Source organism: Stenella coeruleoalba (assembly GCF_951394435.1).
Source record: "Stenella coeruleoalba genome assembly, chromosome: 14".
Taxonomy (NCBI): Eukaryota; Metazoa; Chordata; class Mammalia; order Artiodactyla; family Delphinidae; genus Stenella; species Stenella coeruleoalba.
The window spans coordinates 69,996,476-70,019,942 of record NC_137160.1 but is presented as its reverse complement, the minus strand read 5'-3'; the positions used below and the strand labels follow the sequence as shown (position 1 = coordinate 70,019,942).

Below are 23,467 nucleotides of genomic sequence, written 5' to 3'. Positions count from 1 at the left end.
CCTGTCCCCCACCAAGCAATTCTAGAAGCCATTTCCCGCTCCCCTTCTTCTTGCAGACACCCAGGAGATCTCCTTCCCCCAAATAAAATCATGATGAAATCCCTGGAAAAGCCATTGCTTGTTTCTCAGAATGACTTTCCTGCAGACAATGGAGGTCCTTTGCTTTCCCCAGAAGCACATTAGAACCGCAAATTAATTACATGGCATAATTAGTCCTCTTCTCAGACTCTGCGCAGTGGGCACTTGGAAGCGAGAGTGATAATAGTGGGCTTTGGATTGCTACCTTAGGGACAAAGGTTTGCAAGAGGAAAACAGAATTATTCCAGAGGAAGATCCTGTGACGATAAGCTGTGTGTAGATTTTCCGGAGTGTGGCTAATGTTCACTGATGGTAGGCAATGTGATTTGAAGAGTGCAGCCAATAATTATTTCTGTCTTAATAGTTACGTGTTTATCTTAGTCTGCATTACAAAAGTGTATATGCCTAATCTATCAAACCCATAGATTTATGGACATTCTTAGGATAAGGCTGAGTGTAGTAGCAACCTATTGCTACATAACAGATGACGCCCCGCAAAATTAGCAATAAACGTGTACTATCTCACAGTTTCTGTGAGTCAGGAATTCAGGAGTTAATACTGGGCGGTCCTGATTTGGGGCCTGTCATGAGGTTATAGTCAAGATATCAGCTGGGGCTGCAGTCCTCTGATGGCTTGGCTGGAGGTTCCACATCCAAAATGAAAAGAAATCATTATAAAATCCCCCTAGGGAAGAGTTCTTGCAGGTTAAGGGATTTCAGAAGTTGTGTTGCTTACTTCTGGGGGCTTTTTCTTCTATTTTCTCTTTCCTCTGACATTCATAAAAGGAACCCCCAACAACAAGGCCACGTCCCCATCTAAGGATGATGTTTTTGTTTTAAAGAGGTGTCAAGGAACGACTCCTGCTCAGATTTGCCCGAGATCCAGAATGGTTGGAAAACCACTTCTCATACGGAGCTCGTGAGGGGAGCCAGAATCACCTACCAGTGTGACCCCGGCTATGACATCGTGGGGAGCGACACCCTCACCTGCCAGTGGGACCTCAGCTGGAGCAGCGATCCCCCATTTTGTGAGAAAAGTAAGAGTAGTCTTGTTGTTTTCCTGTAGGTCATTGGATGGAAAATCCCTCCCATGGAGTATTTTTTGCGTGGATGCAGAGGAGCTATTCAGTGTGAATCTGGCCTCTCTTCTGCTCCACCAACACACTGGTGCTGTTCACCAATGTCATTTTGTAGCCCAAGGGCAAGAATCTCAGACCCAGGTGGTTTCAAAAGCCTGGCAGATAATGGAAATAAGTAAAGCAGGCTGGGTGTGAGACATTAGGGAATGGTGTGGACTGTGGTCAGCAGGAATATATGTAGCCTGTGTAAAAACATCATTCAAATTCAAGTCGTTAAAATACCTGCAGAAGCCAAGCAAAACAAATCTAAGTTGGCCCTAGGAGCCCCAGTTCAAAACCCCTATGGTAGGTAGCCAACTTTTTTTTTTTCTTAAGGCACATGTTATTTTCTCAACAGTTCCAAAGTGGAAATAGTTGAATCGATGATAATTTTTTAAAAGAAGTAGCTTGAATTTTCTGGCAATGCCTTAGTAAAGGTATCTAGAGAAACAAGAAAACTTCTCCTTGTTTCTAAACCTTCAGTGGTCTTTCTCTTGCATTGACATTGAAGTAGACACTGGTAGGTAGCTGCCTTTATCCAGACAGCATCCGGCCCAGTCTCCTGGTTCCTTCTGCCTGCTCCCCGAAGTGCTGGCCTGAGTGCAGGCCAAGTGTGTCTAGTGGTAGCTGAGTTTCGCGTCTTGAAGAGGGGTAGCGACAGCAAGTGCCTCTAATGGTTCCTACCCTGATGTCTTAGTATCGGGGTGGGGGGAGCTAAATTTGGCCTCTCCCCTCATCCTTTTGCTTCCCACCTCCTACATAAAGCTCTAGTCTGCAACCTTCCTCCTGGGAATCCTTGGATCCTTGGTGATACTTTGGTAGATCTGTTCAGCATGACTTAAATCACCAATTGCCCAAGAAGAAATATTAAGTGCAGCAGAGAAAGAGGCTGTCAGGGAAGGAGAGCATGGGGGGGCTACATACAATTCCTGTCACAAACATTCCAACATCAAGGAAAATTACAACGGTGGGAAACATGAAAGAACTCGCTGAAGATCCCTAAAACCGGCTACACAGACACATCGATTTGTTCTGCAACAGAATGTGGGGTGTGTGCATGTGTGTGGATTGTGATAGAAAATAAAAAGGGACCGTGAGCTGTGCAATTAGGAGAGATCCGTCACGAGTCCACCAGTGCGATCTGCATCATCGTTATTATTGTTTAAACATTTTTAAAGGCTTGGAGGGGACATAACTAGCTCTCTATGGGGGATCCCCTCCCATGCCTCAATTTTTGCCAAGAAAAGGCCCAGAGTAGAGCAGATAAATGTGTACTGGGCCTGTTGTGTGCCTGCGTGTTTATGCTCCCAGGCTGGGTGCCACGCTCACTCTGCATTCAAGACACAGACCCACCGAAGCGCTTCTCTTCTAGTGAAATGAGAGCAGAAGAACCTCCCAGAACAATGGGGTCCCACCTAGAAGTCCCTGGATGTTATAGCCACCTTTCACTGGTGAAGCTCCACTCTTGACAGTAAAAGATGTAAATATCCAACTACATCTTAACGTTGTGCCGGTAACAGACACGGTAATCAAGCGGCGGTAAAATAATGAGGTAGACAGTGAGAACCCCTTATGACCTGCTCTCAGGAGTTTATTCTGTTTTATTCCAATTGCATATGTTTGTATGTGTCTGTTACACACGTACGTAAATGTGTGTGTGTGTGTATTGTCGAGATATATATGGCTACGCATACAGACATAGCTGCAGAGACAGATACTTTACCATAATAGGCATCAATTGCTAGAAACTGCCTTGCAACAGCTTTTTTCTTCAACTCAGAAATAGACATCTTTTCATATCACACATGTGATCTACTTCATTCCTTTTTATTTTTATTTTTGCAGCACAATGAGAAATAGGTTTTATTTAGTCTTAAGACGTTTCCTTTCTGCATAAATATTAACAATAGTGTATCATGAGTCACAGTGTAAAATTCACATTACCGTTGTCAATTTAAAACCCAGTTTCTCTCTTTTCCATACTTCATTCCTTTTTAATTGGTTTATTATTTTCCTTTTATCTATATTGACTTTTTAACTTAAAAGTAATGGACACTTAGGACTTCCCTGGCCGTCCGGTGGTTAGTACTCCGCGCTTTCACTGCCCTGGGCCCGGGATTCGATCCCTGGTCGGGGAACTAAGATCCCACAAGCGACACGGTGAGACCAAATAAATGAATGAGTGAACGAATGAAAGAATGTAATGGACGCTTATTTTCCTGTAGTTAAGTACTACAAAGAAAGCAGTGAGAAAGAGCTCTTTGTTCTCATTAGTGGTTGGTCAGGATTTCATGGAATGGTTGCCGCATGATATTTAACTCCTCTTATGTTAAAGGATTGCTTTTTAACCATTACAAATATAATATTATTATGTGCAGTGTGCAGTCTTGTATATGGGTCTTTGGGCCCTGATGCAAACATTTCTTTGGGCAAATTCCTAAAAGTGAAATTAAATTCAAGTCTCTTTTGTCCTGGCCTGTTTTCCAGCCGCATGCAGTGTCTTTCAGACAGGGAAAGAACTAAGTGAGGAAATGTTCTAGATCATTCTGTAGTTCTCGGCAAACCAGTGGTCATCAGGCCCTAACACCCACCTGGTTTGGTTTCATCTCGTGTAGTTATGTACTGCACCGATCCCGGGGAAGTAGACCACTCGACCCGCTTGATTTCGGACCCCGTGCTGCTGGTGGGCACCACCATCCAGTACACCTGCAACACGGGCTTCGTGCTGGAAGGGAGCTCCCTCCTGACCTGCTACAGCCGTGAAACCGGCACGCCCATCTGGACCTCTCGCCTGCCCCACTGTGTTTGTGAGTCCTCGTTATTGGCTTGAGCCTCCGGGATGCATCTGGGGGTTGGCTTCTTCTTATTCCCGGTGGAGGGCTGGGCTGCTAGGAGGCGGTACCCACTCTTGGGAGCGTTTATTATCACTGTCCCCCAACAATAGCTACCAGGGATTGAGGGCATGGCTACTCTAACACTTATGGTAAGTTTATCAGGCACTGTGCTGAGTCCTTTACCAGATTTCCCTCTCTTCTTCCCTGGGTAGCTTCGTGAGGATGGCAGTACTGTCTCCATCTTCCGAAGAGGGTACTAAGGTTCAAAGAGGCAAAATCATTGCCCCAGGTCACACAGCTCGTTAGTTAAGAAGAAGGCCAGAGGCACACCCAGGCCTGCGTGACTCTAAGTGATTATAATGGAGCCGTCCCTTCGGCATAAATAGAGTGATTCAGACTCTCTTTGACCTCCTCTGTGGGGCCATCAAAGCAAACGTTTGGTTAAAAAAACACTTTGGGGGGTTCTCTACCATAAAAACTCAAAAAAAGTCTTCCAAGGTCACTCTGAGAATGGAAGAGTAACTGCATATTCTCACCAGGCAGAGGAGGTGGAGAGCAGGGGTCGTGGAGGGGGCGGGGTCTCGGCCTCGATGGCACGTGGGAATCATCTAGGATGTTTTAAAACGCCCTGGAGGTTCGGATGCAATTGGTCTGGGGTGTAGCGTGAGTTTCAAAAGCTCCCCGAGGTTTCTGACGTGCTGACAGGGATCGGACCCATTGCTTAAGAAAACCTTGAGGCTCTGCAGAAGGAACAAAGCCTCACACGATACCTGGGGTTTAGAGATGTCAGCTGCACTGCTGTTTTATGAGTGTGTTTTGAAGAGATCCATTAAGGGCACAGACAGCCCAAGCTCCCAGAGCTACACTGAGGTCTCGATAGTGCTGGGGAATCAGACTTTAAACAACAACAAAAGAATAGATGTTTATTGTATGTTTATGTTTATTGTAAACTACATCTTATGTGATGAACAGAGTGTAACTTAAGGACGTGGCTCTCTCTTGAAGTAGCTGTGTTTTGTCACTTCTCACAAGTATCAAAACAGGCTTTGTGGAGTTTTTTCATGGCCACAAACAAGCAGCCCTGCCATTTAGATGGATACAAGCATTCACGGTTTGGAAGACAAGTGGAAAGCAAGAAAATCCTTGTCCTTTTCCATTGGATAAACAGATACAGGCAGACCTCAGAGATACTGTGGGTTCAGTTCCAGACCAACACAATAAAAGAAAATATTGCAATAAAGCAAAATTTTGGGTTTCCCAGTGTATATAAAAGTTACGTTTAGCCTATACTGTAATCTATTAAGTGTGCTATAGCATTACGCCTAAAAAAAAAAAAAAAGTATGTACCTTAATTTTAAAAGACTTTATTGCAAAAAAAAATGCTAACCCTCATCTGACCACGCAGGGTTGCCACAAACCTTCAATTTGTAAAAAAAACCCACACACAGTATCTGTGAAGCGCAGTAAAGCAACGTGCAATAGAACAAGGTGTGCCTGTACTTACTGAGCACTTATTGTATGCCAGGCACCGTTCTGAGCAGTCACATGCATTCATTCACATTCACATAATTAATTAATAACAGATGTTTGTTGCTTCTGATAAAGAACAGAGCATGGTCAAATTCAGACTCTGGGGAGACCTTCCTCTCTTTCTATTCATGAGGCAGCCAAGGCCAGGGTCCCCTGTGGTAGTCCGTGAATTCAGCTTTCTCAGCCCACAAAAGGCATTTATCACACAGACCCAAATAAATGAAAAATGTAAGTGCACGTCATCTACTTCATAGATTTTCCTTAATTGACATCTGATTCTTTTATTAGAGGAAGATTTATGTTTCTGGGTTCCCATTTTCTCTTCTCAAAAAGGGGGAAGGCGTGGTAAGAACACAACATGAAATGAACCCTTTTACCAAATCTTTAAGGGTATAATAGAGTATCGTTAACTCGAAGGCATGGTGTTGTACAGCAGATCTTTAGAAGTTACTTACCTTGCATAATGGGAACTTACACCTGTTGATAAGCAATTTCCCCATTTCCCCTTCCTCCAGCCCCAGGCAGCCACTATTTCACTCTCTGGTTCTATGAATTTGACCTTTTTTTAAAAGATTTTTTTATTGAAGCATAGTTGATTTCCAATGTTGAGTTAATTACTGCTCTACAGCAAAGTGATTCAGTTATACATATATATACAGTCTTTTTTTTTATACTCTTTTCCATTATGGTTTCTCATAGGCTATTGAACATGGTTCTCTGTGCCATCCAGTAGGACCTTGCTGCTTATCCACTCCATATATAAAAGCCTACATCTGCTGACCCCAGCCTCCCACCCCATCCCTCCCACAGCCCCCTTGACAACCACCAGTCTGTTCTCTATGTCCATGAGTCTGTTTCTGTTTCCCAGAGAGGTTCATTTGTGTCATATTTTAGATTCCACGTATACATGATATCATATGGTATTTGTCTTTCTCTTTCTGACTTACTTCACTTTGCATGATAATGTCTAGTTGCATCTATGTTGGCCCAAATGGCATTATTTTATTCTGTTTTATGGCTGAGTAGTATTCCGTTGTATATATGTACCACATCTTCTTTATCCATTTATCTGTCGATGGACATTTAGGTTGTTTCCATGTCTTGGTTGTTGTGAATAGTGCTGCTATGAACATAAGGGTGCATATATCTTTTTGTATTATAGTTTTGTCCAGATATATGCCCAGGAGTGGCATTGCTGGATCATATAGTAAGAATTTGACTATTTTTTAAAATAAATTTCCAGTTTTTAAAAAATATTTATTTATTTATTTAGGCTGCGCTGGTTCTTAGTTGTGGCACACAGGATCTTTGTTGCAGCATGTGGGCTCTTAGTTGTTTCATGTGGGCTCTTAGTTGCGGCATACAGACTTCTTAGTTGTGGCACGTGAACTCTTAGTTGTGGCATGCAGACTCTTAGTTGCGGCCTGTGGACTTCTTAATTGCGGCATGTGGATTCTTAGTTGAGGCATGCGGACTCTTAGTTGCGGCATGCATGTGGGATCTGGTTCCCTGACCAGGGATTGAACCCAGGCCCCTGCATTGGGAGCGTGGAGTCTTACCCACTGGACCACCAGGGAAGTCCCTGAATTTGACTATTTTAGATGCATCCTATGAGTAGAACCAGACAGTATTTGTCCTTTTGTGACTGGCTTATTTCACTCAGCATAATGTCCTCAAGGTCCATCCATGTTGTCACGTATGGCAGAATTTCCTTCTTTTTCAAAGCTGAACGATATTCCACTGTATGTATATACCACGTTTGCTGTATCCATTCATCCATCAGTGATGTTTGTTTCCGCATCTTGGCTAGTGGAAGTAGTGCTGCAATGAACACAGCGGTGCTAAAATCTCTGTAAGATCCTGATTTCACTTATTTTGGGTAAATACCCAGAAGAGGGATTGCTGGATCATAATGCTTGTTCTATCTTTAATTGTTTGAGGAACCTTCACACTGTTTTCCATAGCGGCTGCACCATTTTGCATTCCCACCAAGGGTTCCCCTTCTTCATGCCCTCACTAACTCTTGCTGTCTTTTGTTTCTTTGATAATAGCCATCCTACCATGTGTGAGGTGATATCTTATTGTAGTTTTGATTAGCATTTCCCCGATGACCATAACGTTGAGCATCTTTCGTGTACATGTTGGCCATTTGTATCTTCTTTGGAGAAATGTCTATTCATGTTCTTTGCCCTTTATTTTTTTTTTGCTGTACGTGGGCCTCTCACTGTTGTGGCCTCTCCCGCACGGACCAGGGCACGAACCCGTGTCCCCTGCATCTGCAGGTGGACTTTCAACCACCGTGCCACCAGGGAAGCCCCCTTTGCCCATTTTTTAATTGGGTTATTTGTTTGTCGACTATTGAGTTGTAGGAGTTCCTTACGTATTTTGGAAATTAACCCCTTATCAGATACATGGTTTGCAAATATGTTCTCTCATTCAGTACACTGAAGATTTTTCTGATTGTTTTCTTTGAAATTGGACCCTTATCTGACACCATACACAAAAATCAACTCAAAATGGTTAAAGACTTAAATGTAAGACCTGAAACTGTAAAAATTCTAGAAGAAAACATAGGGGAAAAGCTCCCTGACATTGGTCTTGGCAATGATTTCACGGATATGACACCAAAGGCACAGGCAACAAAAGCAAATATAGACAAGTGGGAATTCATCACAATAAAAAGCTCCGCACAGGGCTTCCCTGGTGGCGCAGTGGTTGGGAGTCCGCCTGCCGATGCAGGGGACACGGGTTCGTGCCCTGGTCCGGGAAGATCCCACATGCCGTGGGGCAGCCGGGCCCGTGAGCCATGGCCGCTGAGCCTGTGCGTCTGGAGCTTGTGCTCCGCAACGGGAGAGGCCACAACAGTGAGAGGCCCGCGTACCTCACACACACACACACACACACACAAAAAAGCTCTGCACAGAAAAGGAGAGACTTTATTATTCCGTTTGCACAAGTAACAGGGAATCTTGGACCACACAACCCTGTGTTCCCATCTGCCTTATTCCTAGAATTTCAGAGCTGAAGGGAATCTGGGAGATAAAATGCAATTGAGGATAACCTTGAGATAAAACACAGCTGCCCTCATTTTACAGATAATAAAAATAGTTGTTATCTATCGACTGTGTAAGACATTTTGCTAAGCATGTTATATGTATTTGTGAACATATATGTATATATGTGTACAGTATGTGTGTATATACACGCACGTATACATTAAGGAAACTAAAGCTCAGAAGAAAATACAGATAACAGTAGTTATGTGTAAAATACATCGCTAACTAAATTATATATATATGTATTTTTGTGAATGTATATATGTGCTCACACACACGTATAAATGCGTGTGTGGAGGGGGGTATGTAAAGGAAATTGATTCTCAAAGGGAAGTATGACTAAGGTCACAAAACTTCTTTGTGGGCAGAGCTAGGATTCAGATTTAGGGCTCTGATCTCCAAGGCCAGCATCCCTTCCACCAGCCTGGCACCGCCATCATTTCACCATGGGTGGCAGGGCGCAAACTCATACAGGGCTGTCCCAGTGGAATTGTAGTCTATGGTCCTAACCCCTTAGCCACCACCACATCCCTTCCCAGTCCCCAGACCTATGGGCTAAGTTCTGACACTGACTGGTTGGTTCCTGTTTGGGGCTTAATTGTGTCCCCCCAAAAAACAATGTCGAAGTCCTAACCCCCAGTGCCTGTAACCATGAGGTTTGGGGAAATAGGGTCTTTGCAGATATAATCAAGTTAAGATGAGGTCATACCAGATTACGGTGGGCGTTAATCCAGTGACTGGTGTCCTCACAAGAAGAGGGAAATTTGGACTCACATGGAGACACAGACATAGGGAGAGCATCGTGTGATGAGAGAGGCAGTGACGGGAGTGTTGTACCTGCAAGTCAAGGATGCCAAGAATTGCCAGAGACCACCAGAAGCTAGGGAGAGGCAGGGAAGCATCCTCCTTCCGGAGGTTTCAGAGGGAGCAGGGCCCTGCTGCCTCCTTGAATTCAGGCTTCTAGCCTCCAGAGCTATGAGACAAGGAATGACTGTTGTCCTGCGACCCCTGTTTGTGGCACTTTGTTACAGCAGCCCAGGAAGCAAATACAACTCCCATTTCCCCTTTAAAATACTGAAAGGTGGAAATATTTTTTAAAAGAAAGAAAAGGCACCTCACTAATGAGGCACAGCCTCCAAAGACCCTCTGGGCTGCAGCACCTGCTGGGTTTCCGAGAAGCAGCCCCAGTCCCTCCGGGGCCGCCGCCTTTCCCCAAGATCTGCAGAGCTCTGGTGAGAAGGTGTCCCTGACACCCATGCTAATGAGTTCACGAGTCAAGCTGGGTGTCAGGAGACACGCCATCCTCCTCCCACATGCCAGGAGAACCCAGCATGGGGTTCCAGCATTGATCCAGGCAGATGAGGCCGACGGGAGATGACACACGAGGCAGGAGGACAGTCAGATTCTAGCAGCGAGGTGCCCAGACTGAGGGGGCGGTTGTATCTGGGTTCCGAGAGTATTTTTTGTTTGTTTGTTTGTTTTCGTTTTTGTTTTGTTTTGTTTTGTGGTACGCGGGCCTCTCACTGTTGTGGCCTCTCCCGTTGCGGAGCACAGGCTCCGTACGCGCAGGCTCAGCGGCCATGGCTCACGGGCCCAGCCGCTCCGTGGCATGTGGGATCTTCCCGGACCAGGGCACGAACCCGTGTCCCCTGCATCGGCAGGTGGACTCTCAACTGCGCCAGCAGGGAAGCCCCTGAGAGTATTTTTAGCAAGGTTATTGGACATAAAACAGCTTTATTTATTTATTTTTTAAAATTTAGTTAGTTAGTTAGTTTTGGCTGCGTTGGGTCTTTGTTGCTGCATGCAGGCTTTCTCTAGTTGTGGCGAGCAGGGGCTACTCTTTGTTGCGGTGCGTGGGCTTCTCATTGCAGTGGCTTCTCTTGTTGCGGAGCACGGGCTCTAGCCAAGTGGGCTTCAGTAGTTGTGACACGCGGTCTCAGTAGTTGTGGCTAGTGGGCTCTAGAGCGCAGGCTCAGTAGTTGTGGCACATGGCTTAGTTGCTCCATGGCATGTGGGATCTTCCCGGACCAGGGCTCGAACCCGTGTCCCCTGCATTGGCAGGCAGATTCTTAACCACAGTGCCACCAGGGAAGTCCAATAAAACAGCTTTAAAATGTTTCTTCTGCTGAACCAAGGAAACAGCACTGATTTGATGAGCACCTTGGCTGTGCGCAGCCCTTCCCCAACATTCACACGTTTAACCCTCACAAAACTGCATGAATGGTTTGCGTGTCCACTTAAAAGCAGGCAGAGAAGGCCCAGAGAGGGTTAGAAGCTTTCCTGAGGTCACACAGCAGGGAAGGGGAAAACCCAGAATTCCAGCTAAAGCCTGCCTAACCCCCAAAGTGTCTTCTTCCTACCTCGTACTCTGCAGCCCTGGTTCCCGGGTGAAGCTCTGGGGCTCTACTGTTGACCAAGACTTTCCACCAACAAGCAAATCGTATAAGCTCTGGACATCTGCAGCCTCTGTTCACAGTCACTTGCCAGCGCCATCGTTCAGTCCAGCTGGGACTCAAAGCCATGTCTTTGCACTCCTGGTCCGTTTACCCCAGGCCACTTCAAGAACAGACAGGTCAGGCGTAGGTAGAGGGAAGAGTCTGAAATTTGCTGTCAGACCCACCTCCAGCTCTGCTGTGTGACCTTGGACCAGTAGCTTGCCCTCTCTGGACCTAGGGCCCCCATCTATGAAAACGGATTACTACTTCCTACCACGCAGGTTTGTTGGATGTAATTCGGTCATTTAACAAGTCCTCTTATCTGCAGGTGCGTGCTAGGACAGAGGTTCCCAAACTTGCTCAACTCACAGTATCTTTGGAGTGTCAGGATTGTTTCGTAGATTTCCTAGGCCAGAATACCTAACAATTCTATTTATTAAGCAGTTAGGTCCAAACCACTTAATAAGCAGCTGTATCCTGACAACTTAGGAGCTGCTTGAAAAAGTAATGCACATAAATTGAGAGAAAAGATTGTAAAATTTTTATTTCGTTCTTAAGTAATACTTATTTACAATTACAATTTACAATAATAATCCAACTACTGCTGCGGGAGTGTGTGTGCCTCCTGGGCTCTGCCACACTTCTCAAACTCTTAGCATCAGACTGGACTCTGCCACCTGCATCTCCTGTTCCACACTGATTTTGTCACAGTTCTTGCTTTTTAGCACAGCAACCACAGAAAACCTAGCTTTGCAAAGATGGGGCATCATCAAAAAGAATGCAGCTCCATTGTGAAGCAGTTACACTCCAATAAAGATGGTAAAAAAAAGTAAATAAACTACAATCTATATGCACCCAAAAAAAAAAAGAATGTAGCTCAATCTGATGTTAAAACTGAACTTTCTCAAGCTAGGAGTTCACATGAGGCTGGAAGATGTCACTGTGTCTCCTCAACATTTTTTAAAAATCTCACAGCACCCCTGTGAGTTCATGGTGGCACCCGGGGGCATCATGGTGTATAGTTTGGGAACAATGGTGTTAGGTCCTGAAAATATGGCAAAAATGCAGCAGTATGTAAACAGACACAGTGCATTGTCAGGGATCCTGGGGTATATTGAAGATGGGGGAGGAGAAACAAGTCTATGAAAGAAATAACAATGGATCCACAGTATCACCTCCTCCAGAAGGGCCTCCCTGACTGCCTAGGCTAGGTCATGTTTCTCTCATCTGCACTCCCATGGCTCCTATAGCTACACAGCACTTGCTGCAGCTTATCGAAATGATCTGTTTATATGTTCAGAGACTCAAACACATACCTGGCTTGCTAGGAATGTATCCAATTGGTTCTTGTATCCCTGGGGCCCAGCAGGCTCAAAAAATGACAGTATTTGTTACTATTACTGTCATCGTCCTTGTTAGCAGTACTAATGCAGGCTTTATTGAGTTTCGTGGCTTTGTTGCAGCTTCCTTTCTTTGGTGGCGGCATGATAGATGGCTGCTGGGGGTCCCATCCAGAAGACATAAACCACAGCATGAAAAGTAATGAGACTCTGACAAAGACAGCGAGGGTTTTATGGGTGGCTCTCCAGAGAGGCATGTACGGATTCCCCAGGAGGCCCTGGCCCTTCACAGCCCTGCCCCCAGAACACCACAAATACGAGATGTGGAGATTTCCTGACCTGGATAGAACCCACATGGCCAGACGGTGGCCACAGTAAATGTTTCCATTGATGAGTCATCCCCAGCAGCCTCACCTCGGCCAGCATGCCAGGCTCCAGCTGGGTGCCCTTCTTCATTTCAAAATTCCTGTCTCTGAGGAAGCAATAGCTCAGAGCAATTCACGATAGCCCAGGGAATTTGGGCAGGAGAAGGGCCCTTCATTATAGCAGAACCGTTAAGTGCACAGGACTTCAAATCCAGCAGGTCAGGTTTGCATCTCAGCCCTGCCACTTGCCAGCTGCGTGACTTTGAACAAGCCAAAGCCGGTGTCCTCATCAGAAAGAATGATCATGCCAACCATCAATATAGACGCTCATACAGTGTGTCTGGTATATAATAAGTGCTCAGTTAACATTGGTTGCTAATTACCACTCAGTTTCACTGCTCCGCTACTGTAGAGTATATTACAAATCATTTAGAGCAATAACCAAGAAACCTGATTTTGAGCGTTCACACAGATGTGCTCTAAAAATGTACATTTTTTCCTATACTTAAAGAGAGGGGGGAAATGGGAGGAAGATAAAAATGAGGGTAGGTTTGTGATTATGTCTATAAGACCATCAGTCCAAGTCACTTGAATTCCTGGGAGAGAACAGGTTGAAATCACACGGATTGCCGTCAGAATTGTTTAAACCTTAGACACGTGATTCTCAACCAGGGGTGAATCTGCTCCCCAGGGGACAATTGTCAAAAGCAATTTCTAGAGACATCTTTGGTTGTCACAACAGGGGAAGAGGAGTGCTACTGGCATCTAGTGGGCAGAGGCCAGGGATGCTGCCCAACATCCTACAGGGCACAGGACAGCCCCACCACAAAGAATTACCCAGCCCCAAATGCCAACAGCATCTAAGTTGAGAAAACAATCTTATTTCGAAGTGTGGGTACCTCCTCGGTGTAGGAATGTCATCGACCAGCCACCAGCCACATCTCAGCTTAAGAGTGGGGTCTTGGTCCAATCCGTATACGTAGCAGGCAGGAAAAAGTGAAGTCCAGAGACATGAATTGATTCACCCAAGGTAACACGGTGGATCCCGGCCTCCAGTTTCAAATTCAAGTCACTTCCTCATCACTTTCCTGCCATCTTCTGGGAGCTGAAGATAAATACAGATGCCTTCAAAGACAGCTGGTTTCTGCCAGAGGTGGAATTCCATGTGGAATTCTTTTCAGACTCTTACTGATGGTTGGGTCAAAATTGAATTGGATTGACTTTGGAGGCAAAGACTCAAATCATGACTCAGCCAGTTCCTTCTTGTGGGACCTTTCACAAGAGACCTTCTCCTGAGCCTCAGTTTCATCATCTGTAAAATGGCTGTATGGTGCGGTGATTAACAGTGGACTCGGACCACTTGGATTTGAATCCTATCTCTCCCACTAACTAGCTTGACAGGTTACCCAGCGAGATACCCAACAGTTCTGTGCTTCATCTGCACCGATATAAAATGGGGAGAGTCATAACAATGTCTGTGCCTTGGGGTTGTTGTAATAATTAACTGAGTTTATAGGTACAAAAACTCCAGATAGTGCCTGGCTCATAGGATGCTCTCAGTAAACTTCAGCTATTCTGGTCAGTACTGTTACCATCTTTAAAGATCTAGGGGAGGATTAGAAATAATATTTGCAAATCATCTGGTACAGAATGGGTATTTGAATATTTTGGAAATCAGTGGATTAAATTATTAATTTCTTAACCATGTCAAGACACCAGAGCTGCAGTTCTGAGCCCTAAACCCTTCAGCCCTAAAGTTCTGGCTGGACTTTAAGAGTCTATTTCTGTTTGGTAAATCAGTTCATTTGTACCGTTTTTTTAGATTCCACATATAAGTGATAACATATGGTATTTTTCTTTCTCTGTCTGACTGACTTCACTTTGTATGGTCATTTCTAGGTCCATCCATGTTGCTGCAAATAGCATTATCTCATTCTTTTTTATGGCTGAGTAATATTCCATGGTGTGTGTGTGTGTGTGTGTGTGTGTGTGTGTGTGTGTGTGTGTGTGTGTGTGTGTGTGTGTGTATTCCACATGTTTATCCATACATCTGTTGATAGACATTTAGGTTGCTTACATGTCTTGGCTATTGTAAATGGTTCTGCTTGTATCTTTTTGAATTAGAATTTTCTCCGGGTATATATGCTCAGGGAGTGGGATTGCTGGATCATATGGTAACTCTATTCTTAGTTTTTTAAGGAACCTCCGTACTGTTTTCCATAGTGGCTGCACTAATTTACATTCCCACCAACAGTGTAGGAGGGTTCCCTTTTCTCCACACTCTCCAGCATTTGTTATTTGTAGACTTATTTTTTTATTATTATTATTTTTTGTGGTACTCGGACCTCTCACTGCCGTGGCCTCCCCCGCTGCGGAGCACAGGCTCCGGACGCACAGGCTCAGCAGCCATGGCTCAAGGGCCCAGCCGCTCCGCGGCATGTGGGATCTTCCCGGACTGGGGCACGAACCCGTGTCCCCTGCATCGGCAGGTGGACTCTCAACCACTGCGCCACCAGGGAAGCCCATTTGTAGACTTTTTGATGATGGCCATTCTGACCGCTGTGAGGTGGTACCCCATTATAGTTTTGATCTGCGTTTCTCTAATAATTAGTGACGTGGAGCATCTTTTCATGTGCCTCTTGGCAATCAGTATGTCTTCTTTGCTGGCTGGACTTTAGAATCACCTGGGGAGCTTTAATAAGAATATTTGGGGGGACTGATTAAAATTCCTTAGGGGGCAGAGCCGGCTCACTGAATAACCTGGGGTGATTCTGCTATGAAGCCAGGTGAGAACAGCTGAGGACACCTCCCCTTCATCTTCCGACCTGCTGTCAGTCTCTTCCTTTACCTCCAGATCTAAGAATTTGTCCTTTGTCACCTTCTATCTCCGCAGGGCCAGGACAGTGCCTGGTACAGGAAATATTGTGGAATACATGAACATTAAGTTACATGAAGGCAGGGGCCATGTCTGTCTTGCTCATTGCTGTATGTCCAGGGCCTGGCACATAGAAGGTGCTCAAGAAATATTTGTTATACTCATTAATCTGTTCATTTATGAAAGAAAATTCCAGGGAAAGTTTGTAGGGAAATCCTTCTGCATTGCCACTGCCACCTGCTGGCCACTCTGCTACACTGCAGGTAATACACTTTTTTTTTTTTTTTTTTTTTTTTTGTCTTAAGGATTTATCTTCTCTTAAGGATCACTTACTAGGAAGCTGGACTCCCAGGAGGATGGAAAGCCAGGGAATCAGATCAGCACTTACCTGGGGTCTGAGTCTTCACTCTCTCCCAGTAGAGCACTGGATTTCCAGGTTTCCTCTGAAAACCTTCCCTGACCTTCCCACCTCTGACTGACTCAGTGATGTTTCTGCTCTGTGTTTCTCCCATCACAGCTGCTACCAAGCACTGGGTTGCAATTACCTGATAACTGTTCCTCTCCCCCACTAGACTGAGTCCTGGGAAAATCGGAACCATGCTTCTTTAGTTCCCTGCTCTATACCAGCTCCTAGCACAAGCCTGGAACATAGGGACAGAGCAAATGTCTGCTGGACTGAAATTTTTTTTTTTAAAACCCAAAGAGTGAATTCTAGACTCTGGAAGTTCATAAACTGTAAAGTGTAGTGCATGGGGCTGCATTTCCCAAGGAGTATTACATACTCCATTGGTGATACCCATGTGGCTTTAGGCAGTGCCCAGATTAACTTTTCAATGTTAAGAAAATCTTTAAAAATAAAACTGACATTTGAAACCTGTGATTATAAGAATGTTATTATTTGGGGTGAGGCTAAATTATGTAGCACTGTTTAAATGGAAAAATAAGTTAATAGAAATTTTTAAAAGGATTAAGTAAACAGTAGTAAAGTTGGGTTGAAAGTATGACCAAAATTGTAAAACCCAGAAAAATAACCAGCGTTTACTGGGTTCTACTATATGTTGCTCACCCTCACGTGCGTGAGCTCACTTCATCATCATAGCAACCCTGCGAGCTATCCCATTTCACAGATGAGGAAGTTGAGGCTCGCAGAGGACAAACATCTTACCCACAGGTGCATAACTAGGATCTGAATCCCGGGCCATTAGGCACTTGAGCCCAAGAACTTCTATTCTGTAATCTTCTTTCAGTTGAACTGATGTAAGGTCTTTTAAGAAACATTTATTGGGCACCTACTGTGTGCCAGACTGCTGAAGATACAGCAGCGAGTAAAAGCCAACTCCAACTCCACAGAGCCCAACCAGGTTGAAGAGCAAACTTTCAGAGGAATCATTAGGACTCGGTGCAGGGTTTGGGTCGTGATGTTATTGCCTGTGTATATTATAAGTAAGGCGTGCCCAACCTGTTTTTAAAACAACACATCAATATGCTATATAGGACTTTAAAATGTCAAAGGAAAATTTTCCCTTCCTACAGCTCATACCCCAGGCACACTCCGCAAGGTTAATGATACCTTGCCAGTCCTTCTAGGTGTCTTCCGTGGACGCATAATACAATGCTGTCTTTAAGGGTTCCCGTGATTGATTGAAGGAAGACATTGTGGTTTGACCGGGGGCCCAGACATGGTAACATTGGCTGTTCTCAAGTGCCCGTGGGTGAACTTCAACCATAGAGATGACCTTGGTTTAGTGACGGGATTAGCTTTGGTCAGGCATTGGCTGAACCACCTGGTGCCTCATTTCTGGGAGTCTGAACTGAAGGGAATGCTAGTCCATATCTCTGCCTCTCTCTCTCAGCTGCTCTAACAGCCCCGCCCCTGCTGACTTGGGGGTCTCCTCCAGATGCCCCTTACTCTTTTGAGCTTCTCTCTCTGACAGCAGCTGCCATCTCTTTTTGTTTACTTGTCCATTTACATTTGTTTGCTTAAAGCACTGAGACCACAGTCGCTGGAGGGCAGGAATGGCGTCTGATTCGCCTTCTGGCCCCACTGCTGGGTGCGTTGTCTGGCATGCAGTAAACACTTGCTAAATGTGTTCTGAATAAAAGCTCCAGCGCCTGCCAAGGTGCATCTGCATTGTTGTAGCCACCCAGCGACCCAGCAAGTCCCTTTCTACAGGCTGGCTTCCTGGATTGCAGGTATGGGAGGAAAACAGTTCTTCACCCCTGACGAAGGCTGTTATTGAATTACAAAGAAAAAAACCTTTCAACCTCAAGAGGTTGGAACCCTAGGAACCTTCGGAACCTTCTAAGCCAGGTCCCTGTCGACCCACCCATTCAAAGAGATCGAAGCCCCAATTCCTCATTAGTGGTGATTACTGTCACTAAGGCATAGTCATTCATTCATTTGTTCCTTGGAAAGGTGATACATTAAAATGCCTTCCTGAATGTCAGGCAGGTACCATGTGTAGAACAGTAGGGAGTGGTAAGGATTGTGTAACTGGGGAACATATTTCTTATCTAAGGGGGACAGCTTCTGCTCAACACCATGTGAGTTGAGTGCTTGGGCTCCAGGTCACAATCATTGCCATGTAGTTATGTGAGCCCAGTATTATCTTATCTTCCAATGTTTCAGAAGAAGCCAGAAATTCAGATTATTACATGAAATACCCTGATTTGCACAAGCTAGGCAGAGCCCATGTGTAGGTCAAATTCACAGAGAAATAGGGTCTAGTTGGGACTTCTGTTATACTATGTGCCATCCACAATTTCCATGGGGTGAGGGGTTATATCTGTTTTATTCACCTCTGTGTCCTCAGTACTACTTATGTGTTGGCACATAATAGGTGTTCAATAAACATTCACTGACCCAATGAATGAATGAATGCTTCCTGTGATGCAGGCAAGGTGCTAGGCACTGGAATTCCTGGCATGAACGTAAGATGAGTTTCCAGCCTGGGAGTGAGTGGGCAAGGTGAGAATCAAACAGTGCCATAAAAGATTCTGAGGCTGTGTTGGAGGTCTGTGAAGGTTATAGAACAGGGTTCCAAGAACAGGGCAATTCATGCTGTTGGGGACAGATCTGGCTCCTTGGGGGAATTCTTGAGATCTGCCTTGTAAAATAAGGTGCTTGAAACAACCCATATTTATTATCTTACGGTTTCTGTGGGTCTGGAATCTGGGAACAGCTTAACTGGGTCCTTTGGTTCAGGATCTCTCATAAGAGAGACCTGAGTCTCATCTGAGGCTGGAGATCTCATCTGAAGGCTCAGTCAGGGGAAGGATCCACTTCCAAGCTTTGGAGCTCCTACTCCAAAGACAGTGGAGAGTCTGCTAGCAAGACAGAACTACAGTCTTATATAACATCCTCATGGAAGTGACAGCCCTTTGTCTTTGCTGTATTGATACTTTATTGGTTGGAAGTGAGTCACAGGTCCTGCTACAAAGAGCTGCAAAGAGTGTTAATACCAGCAGGTGAAGATTATTAAGGGCTGTTTTAGCCTTTCCACTGCACTCTCCTTTATTTTTTTTTAATTGGAGTACAATTGCTTTATAACGTTGTGCCAGTTTCTGCTGTACAATGAAGCGAATCAGCTACATGTATACGCATATCCCCTCCCGCTTGGACCTCCCTCCCACCCCCCTCCCCATCCCTCCCCTCCAGGTCATCACTGAGCACCAAGCTGAGCTCCCTGTGCTATACAGCAGGTTCCCACTAGCTAGCTATTTTACACATGGTAGTGTATTTATGTCACTCTCCTTTAGATAGGAAGGGGAAGGGCATCTCAGACAGAGGGAACAGCATAGGCAAAGCACAAAAGGGTGAAACAGAGTAACCCATCTGGCAAAATGTGACTAGTTTGATGTAAACTAAGGAACCATTTGAGAGGGAGGCAGGAAGCAGATGGACAAAGCCCTAATAGCCCAATCTGGAGACCCTGCCTCTTCTCCAAGCGCAGTGGAATCACCAGGTGTGAAATAATAAAAGACCCACCTGCTCCACGTTCTAAACCGAGGGCCTGCAGAGTCAGGATGATGGCAAGCTGGGGGATTACACTAGTAAATTGTACAAATCACTCAGATATTATAGGAATCCTTCAGGTAAAAGAGGCAGCATGTCATCTCTTCCGAGTTTCACTAATCAACTGAGTATTGGAAGCTGTGGACAGAAGCTTGTTTCTCTGAAACATGTATGGCAGGTGCAGCTGTGATATGTAAAGACTTGGGTCTTTGTACAGCAAAGCAAGATCCAGAAGGAGCAAAATGTTTTAGGATTTGGCATAGAAAACCCCTTGTTCTCTGTTTGTGGGAATGTAAAATGGTGCTGCCACTGTAGAAGACGGGATGGTGGTTCCTCAGAAACTTACATGTAGGATTACTGTATGGTCCAGAAATCCCACTTCTGGGTATCTACCCACAGAATTGAAGGCAGGGTCTCAAAGAGGTATTTGCACACCCATGTTCATAGCAGCTTTATTCACTATAGCCGAAAGGGGAAGCCATTCAAGTGTCCATTGACAGATGGATGAATAAACAAAATGTTTGTCCAGCCATACAATGGAATATGATTCAGCCTTAAAAAGGAAGGAAATTCGAACACAAGCTACAACATGGATGACCCTTGAGGATATTATGCTCAGTGTAATAAGCCAGTCGCAAAAAGACAAATACTGGATGATTCCACTTATATGTGGTCCCTAGAGTAGTCAAAGTCATAGAGACAGAAAGTGGAATGGTGGTTGCCAAGGGTTGGTTGGGAGGGGAGATGGGAACTTAGTGTTTAATGGGGACAGAGTTTCCATTTGGGAAGATAAAGAGTTCTGGAGGTTGATTGTACAACAATGGGAATGTATTTGACACTGCTGAACTGTATACTTGAAATGGTTAAGATGGTAAATTTTATATTACGTAGATGTTACCCAATTTAAATTTTTTAATAGTAAGACTTTTTAATGTTTCAGGATGTGTAGTCTTGTGTGCACAGCAGTTTTTGCTGGCTTTCCAGTCCATCCAGGTGCTGAAAAGGAACTAGATCACACGCTGGCCCTGGAATGGGTCAAACTGTCAGATTCAACTCTCCAATAAGTCTTAAGCTAGCAGGTGTCATTTATGATGCTCCTACTGTATATGTTAGGGTCATTTGTGTTCCTACTGTATACCAGGCCCTGAGCTTCCAGCATGCCTGAACAGGCTCATCTCCAGTGAGGGAGACTGTTAGTAAATAATTAAATACAATACAGTGTATGCAATGCTGTGGTGGAGGAAGAGCCGGAGAGATTAGTGACTCAATTAGGGGTAGGGGGCATCACGGAAGGCTTCCTGAAGGAGGAGATATGAGGACTGAGTATTGAAAAACAAGACTTATCCCGGCTGTGTGGGCAGATGAGGTATAAGGTGAGAAGCAGGAGGAATATTTCATAATTTAGCGACACCACCGTCCATTATTTACTGAGTACTTACATTTCAAGGGCGTGCTAAAGCATTTGCACGTTATCTTGTTTAATCTTCCAAGTCCCTGTGAGGTAGGTACTGCTATTATTGCCATTTTACTGATGAGGAAACTGAAGCTCAGAGAGGTTGTGGCCCTTGCTGGAGGTCACACAGCTAGTAAGTAGCAGAACCCAGATTTTTAACCCAGATTCCACAGCTCAGTATATCCTACTGTGCCCATGTGTAACCCATGCCCAGAGGTGGGAGAGGGAAAGGGGAGTTTGAGGAGTGGGCAACAGTTCAGTTCAAGGTGGGGATGCAGAGAAATGATGCTGGAGAGACTGGCCTCGGATCACACAGGCTCTGAGTAGGAGTCCCCAGAGATTTACATCGTCTCATCAGAGCTCCTTTTGGCTTGCATTTCAGCGGAGGAGTCCCTGGCATGTGACAACCCAGGGTTACCTGAAAATGGGTACCAAATCCTGTACAAACGACTCTACCTGCCAGGAGAGTCCCTCACCTTCATGTGCTATGAGGGCTTCGAGCTCATGGGCGAAGTGACCATTCGATGCATCCTGGGACAGCCATCCCACTGGAATGGGCCACTGCCCGTCTGTAAAGGTAAAGAAACCACCGCCTCCCCACCCCCGGAGTCCCGGGGAATGAGGGACCCAGAGATGTAAAGACTGACTTGCAGCGATTCTAAACTTGCTCTAAAAAGCCAGGCTACTGTGTTTCACTAAATCTAAGACACCACCGTTATTTTCTGCACTGCTGAGGAAGGACATGGCTTCCAATTAAACTATGACACGGTGCCTTCTCCTTGCTTAGCATTTTTGTTTTTACTTACTAAAAGAGCTTAGGTTTTTATCATAAAGGAGAGGCAGCCTGCTTTTGGCTCCTGCTTGGACAGCGTGGCTGAAACGTTTCCCGCCTCCTGCACCCCCTTCTCACAACCACTTGGTTCCGAAGGGTGATGGGTGTTCCCCTGTCGCCTCTGGGCGTTCTCCCAAGATGCTCACACCTATCCTCCAGGTACTGATGGTCCTGGGCTGATGATTGCACAAGCACAGGCATCTTGAGCGCCACCTGGTGGCAGCGATTGTAATACCCCAGTGATTGTAAGACACCCCCCATCTCAGAGATGGTGAAAACGGGGGGAAGTGTATTTTAGAATCAGTGAACCACTCATCGTTGAAATTAAGTTAGGGCACACCTAGTGAGATTTGGATCCATTTATCCGTGTCTTTGAGGTGTGAAATTCATAATCATATCCTAAGTACGTTCAACGCTTTAGGCAAGTGGATTTAACCTTTTATGCTGTTAGTACCCTTTTGAGAATCAGGCAGAAAGCTCTGAATTCTCTCCCCCGGGGGAACTGAAACATGCAGTTTTACATTTCTACTTGGGAACCCGTAACTTCAGCGGATCCCCAAATGCTCGTTCATGAAGTCCAGCGTTCAGGCTTAAAAATACTTTCCCGGCCAGAATTTCTACTCCTGGGTATAGGCACAAAGTAATTGAAAACAGGTATTCAAACCAACACTTGTACAAATGATCGTAGCAGCATTATTCACAAAAGATGGAAACAACCCAAATGTCCATCAGCTGGTGAATGGATAAGCAGAATGTGGCATGTTCATATAAGGGAATATTGTTCAGCCATAAAAAGGAATGCTATAACATGGATGGACCTTGAAAAGGTGATGCTCGGTGAAAAGAAGCCAGACACAAAAGGTCACGTATTGTATGATTCAGTTCGAATGAAATGTCCAGAGTAGGTAAATCCGTAGGGATGGAACTCAGATTAGAGCTCCCCAGGGGCTGGTGGGGAGGGAAGAGCAACTGCTTACTTGGTACCGAATCTCCTTTTGAGATGATGAAAACGTTTTAGAACTAGATAGAGGGGATGCTTGCACAACATTGTGAACGTACTAAACGCCCCTGAATTGGGCACTGAATTAAAATGGTTAATTTTATGTCATGTGAATTGTACCTATAAAAAAAGATTTTCCCTGCATCACCCCATTGAAGCCTCGTGACCATACTCTGAGAGAGGTGAGCCGTCATACCCATTTCACAAAAGTGGACAGAGAAGCTCACAGAGGTTAAGTGACTTACCCCAAACCACACAACTGGTATAAGACAAATTTAGGATTTGAACCCACTTCTGCTAATTATAAATTCCCTGCCCTTGAAACCCCACCGGGTGAGGCAGTGCTGGCCCCTCAGGTACGACAGACCGTCTAGCAGGAAAGACATTGTCTCGGGAGACCATTGCCCTTTTCTCTCCTCTCCACTTCCACTCCTGTGACCCACCCTGCCAACTCTGTCATGAAATAATAAATCACTTCCTCTTCCCCAAAAAAGTGGGGTCCATCGTTTGTGGTCTGGAGTTGGAGAAATGACAGA

General features: G+C 45.1%; 1 protein-coding gene across 1 annotated transcript in view; it reads left to right on the top strand.

The window, feature by feature from the left end:
* Positions 1-23,467, top strand: part of SEZ6L (seizure related 6 homolog like) — a gene marked incomplete at its 5' end in the record, with an annotated part of 213,848 nt that overhangs the window by 179,842 nt on the left and 10,539 nt on the right. Inside the window, 3 exons of the mRNA XM_079943052.1 lie at positions 921-1,115; positions 3,812-4,003; positions 21,482-21,676. Coding sequence (XP_079799178.1) covers positions 921-1,115; positions 3,812-4,003; positions 21,482-21,676 — 582 coding nt within the window. The remainder of the gene's footprint in view (positions 1-920; positions 1,116-3,811; positions 4,004-21,481; positions 21,677-23,467) is intronic.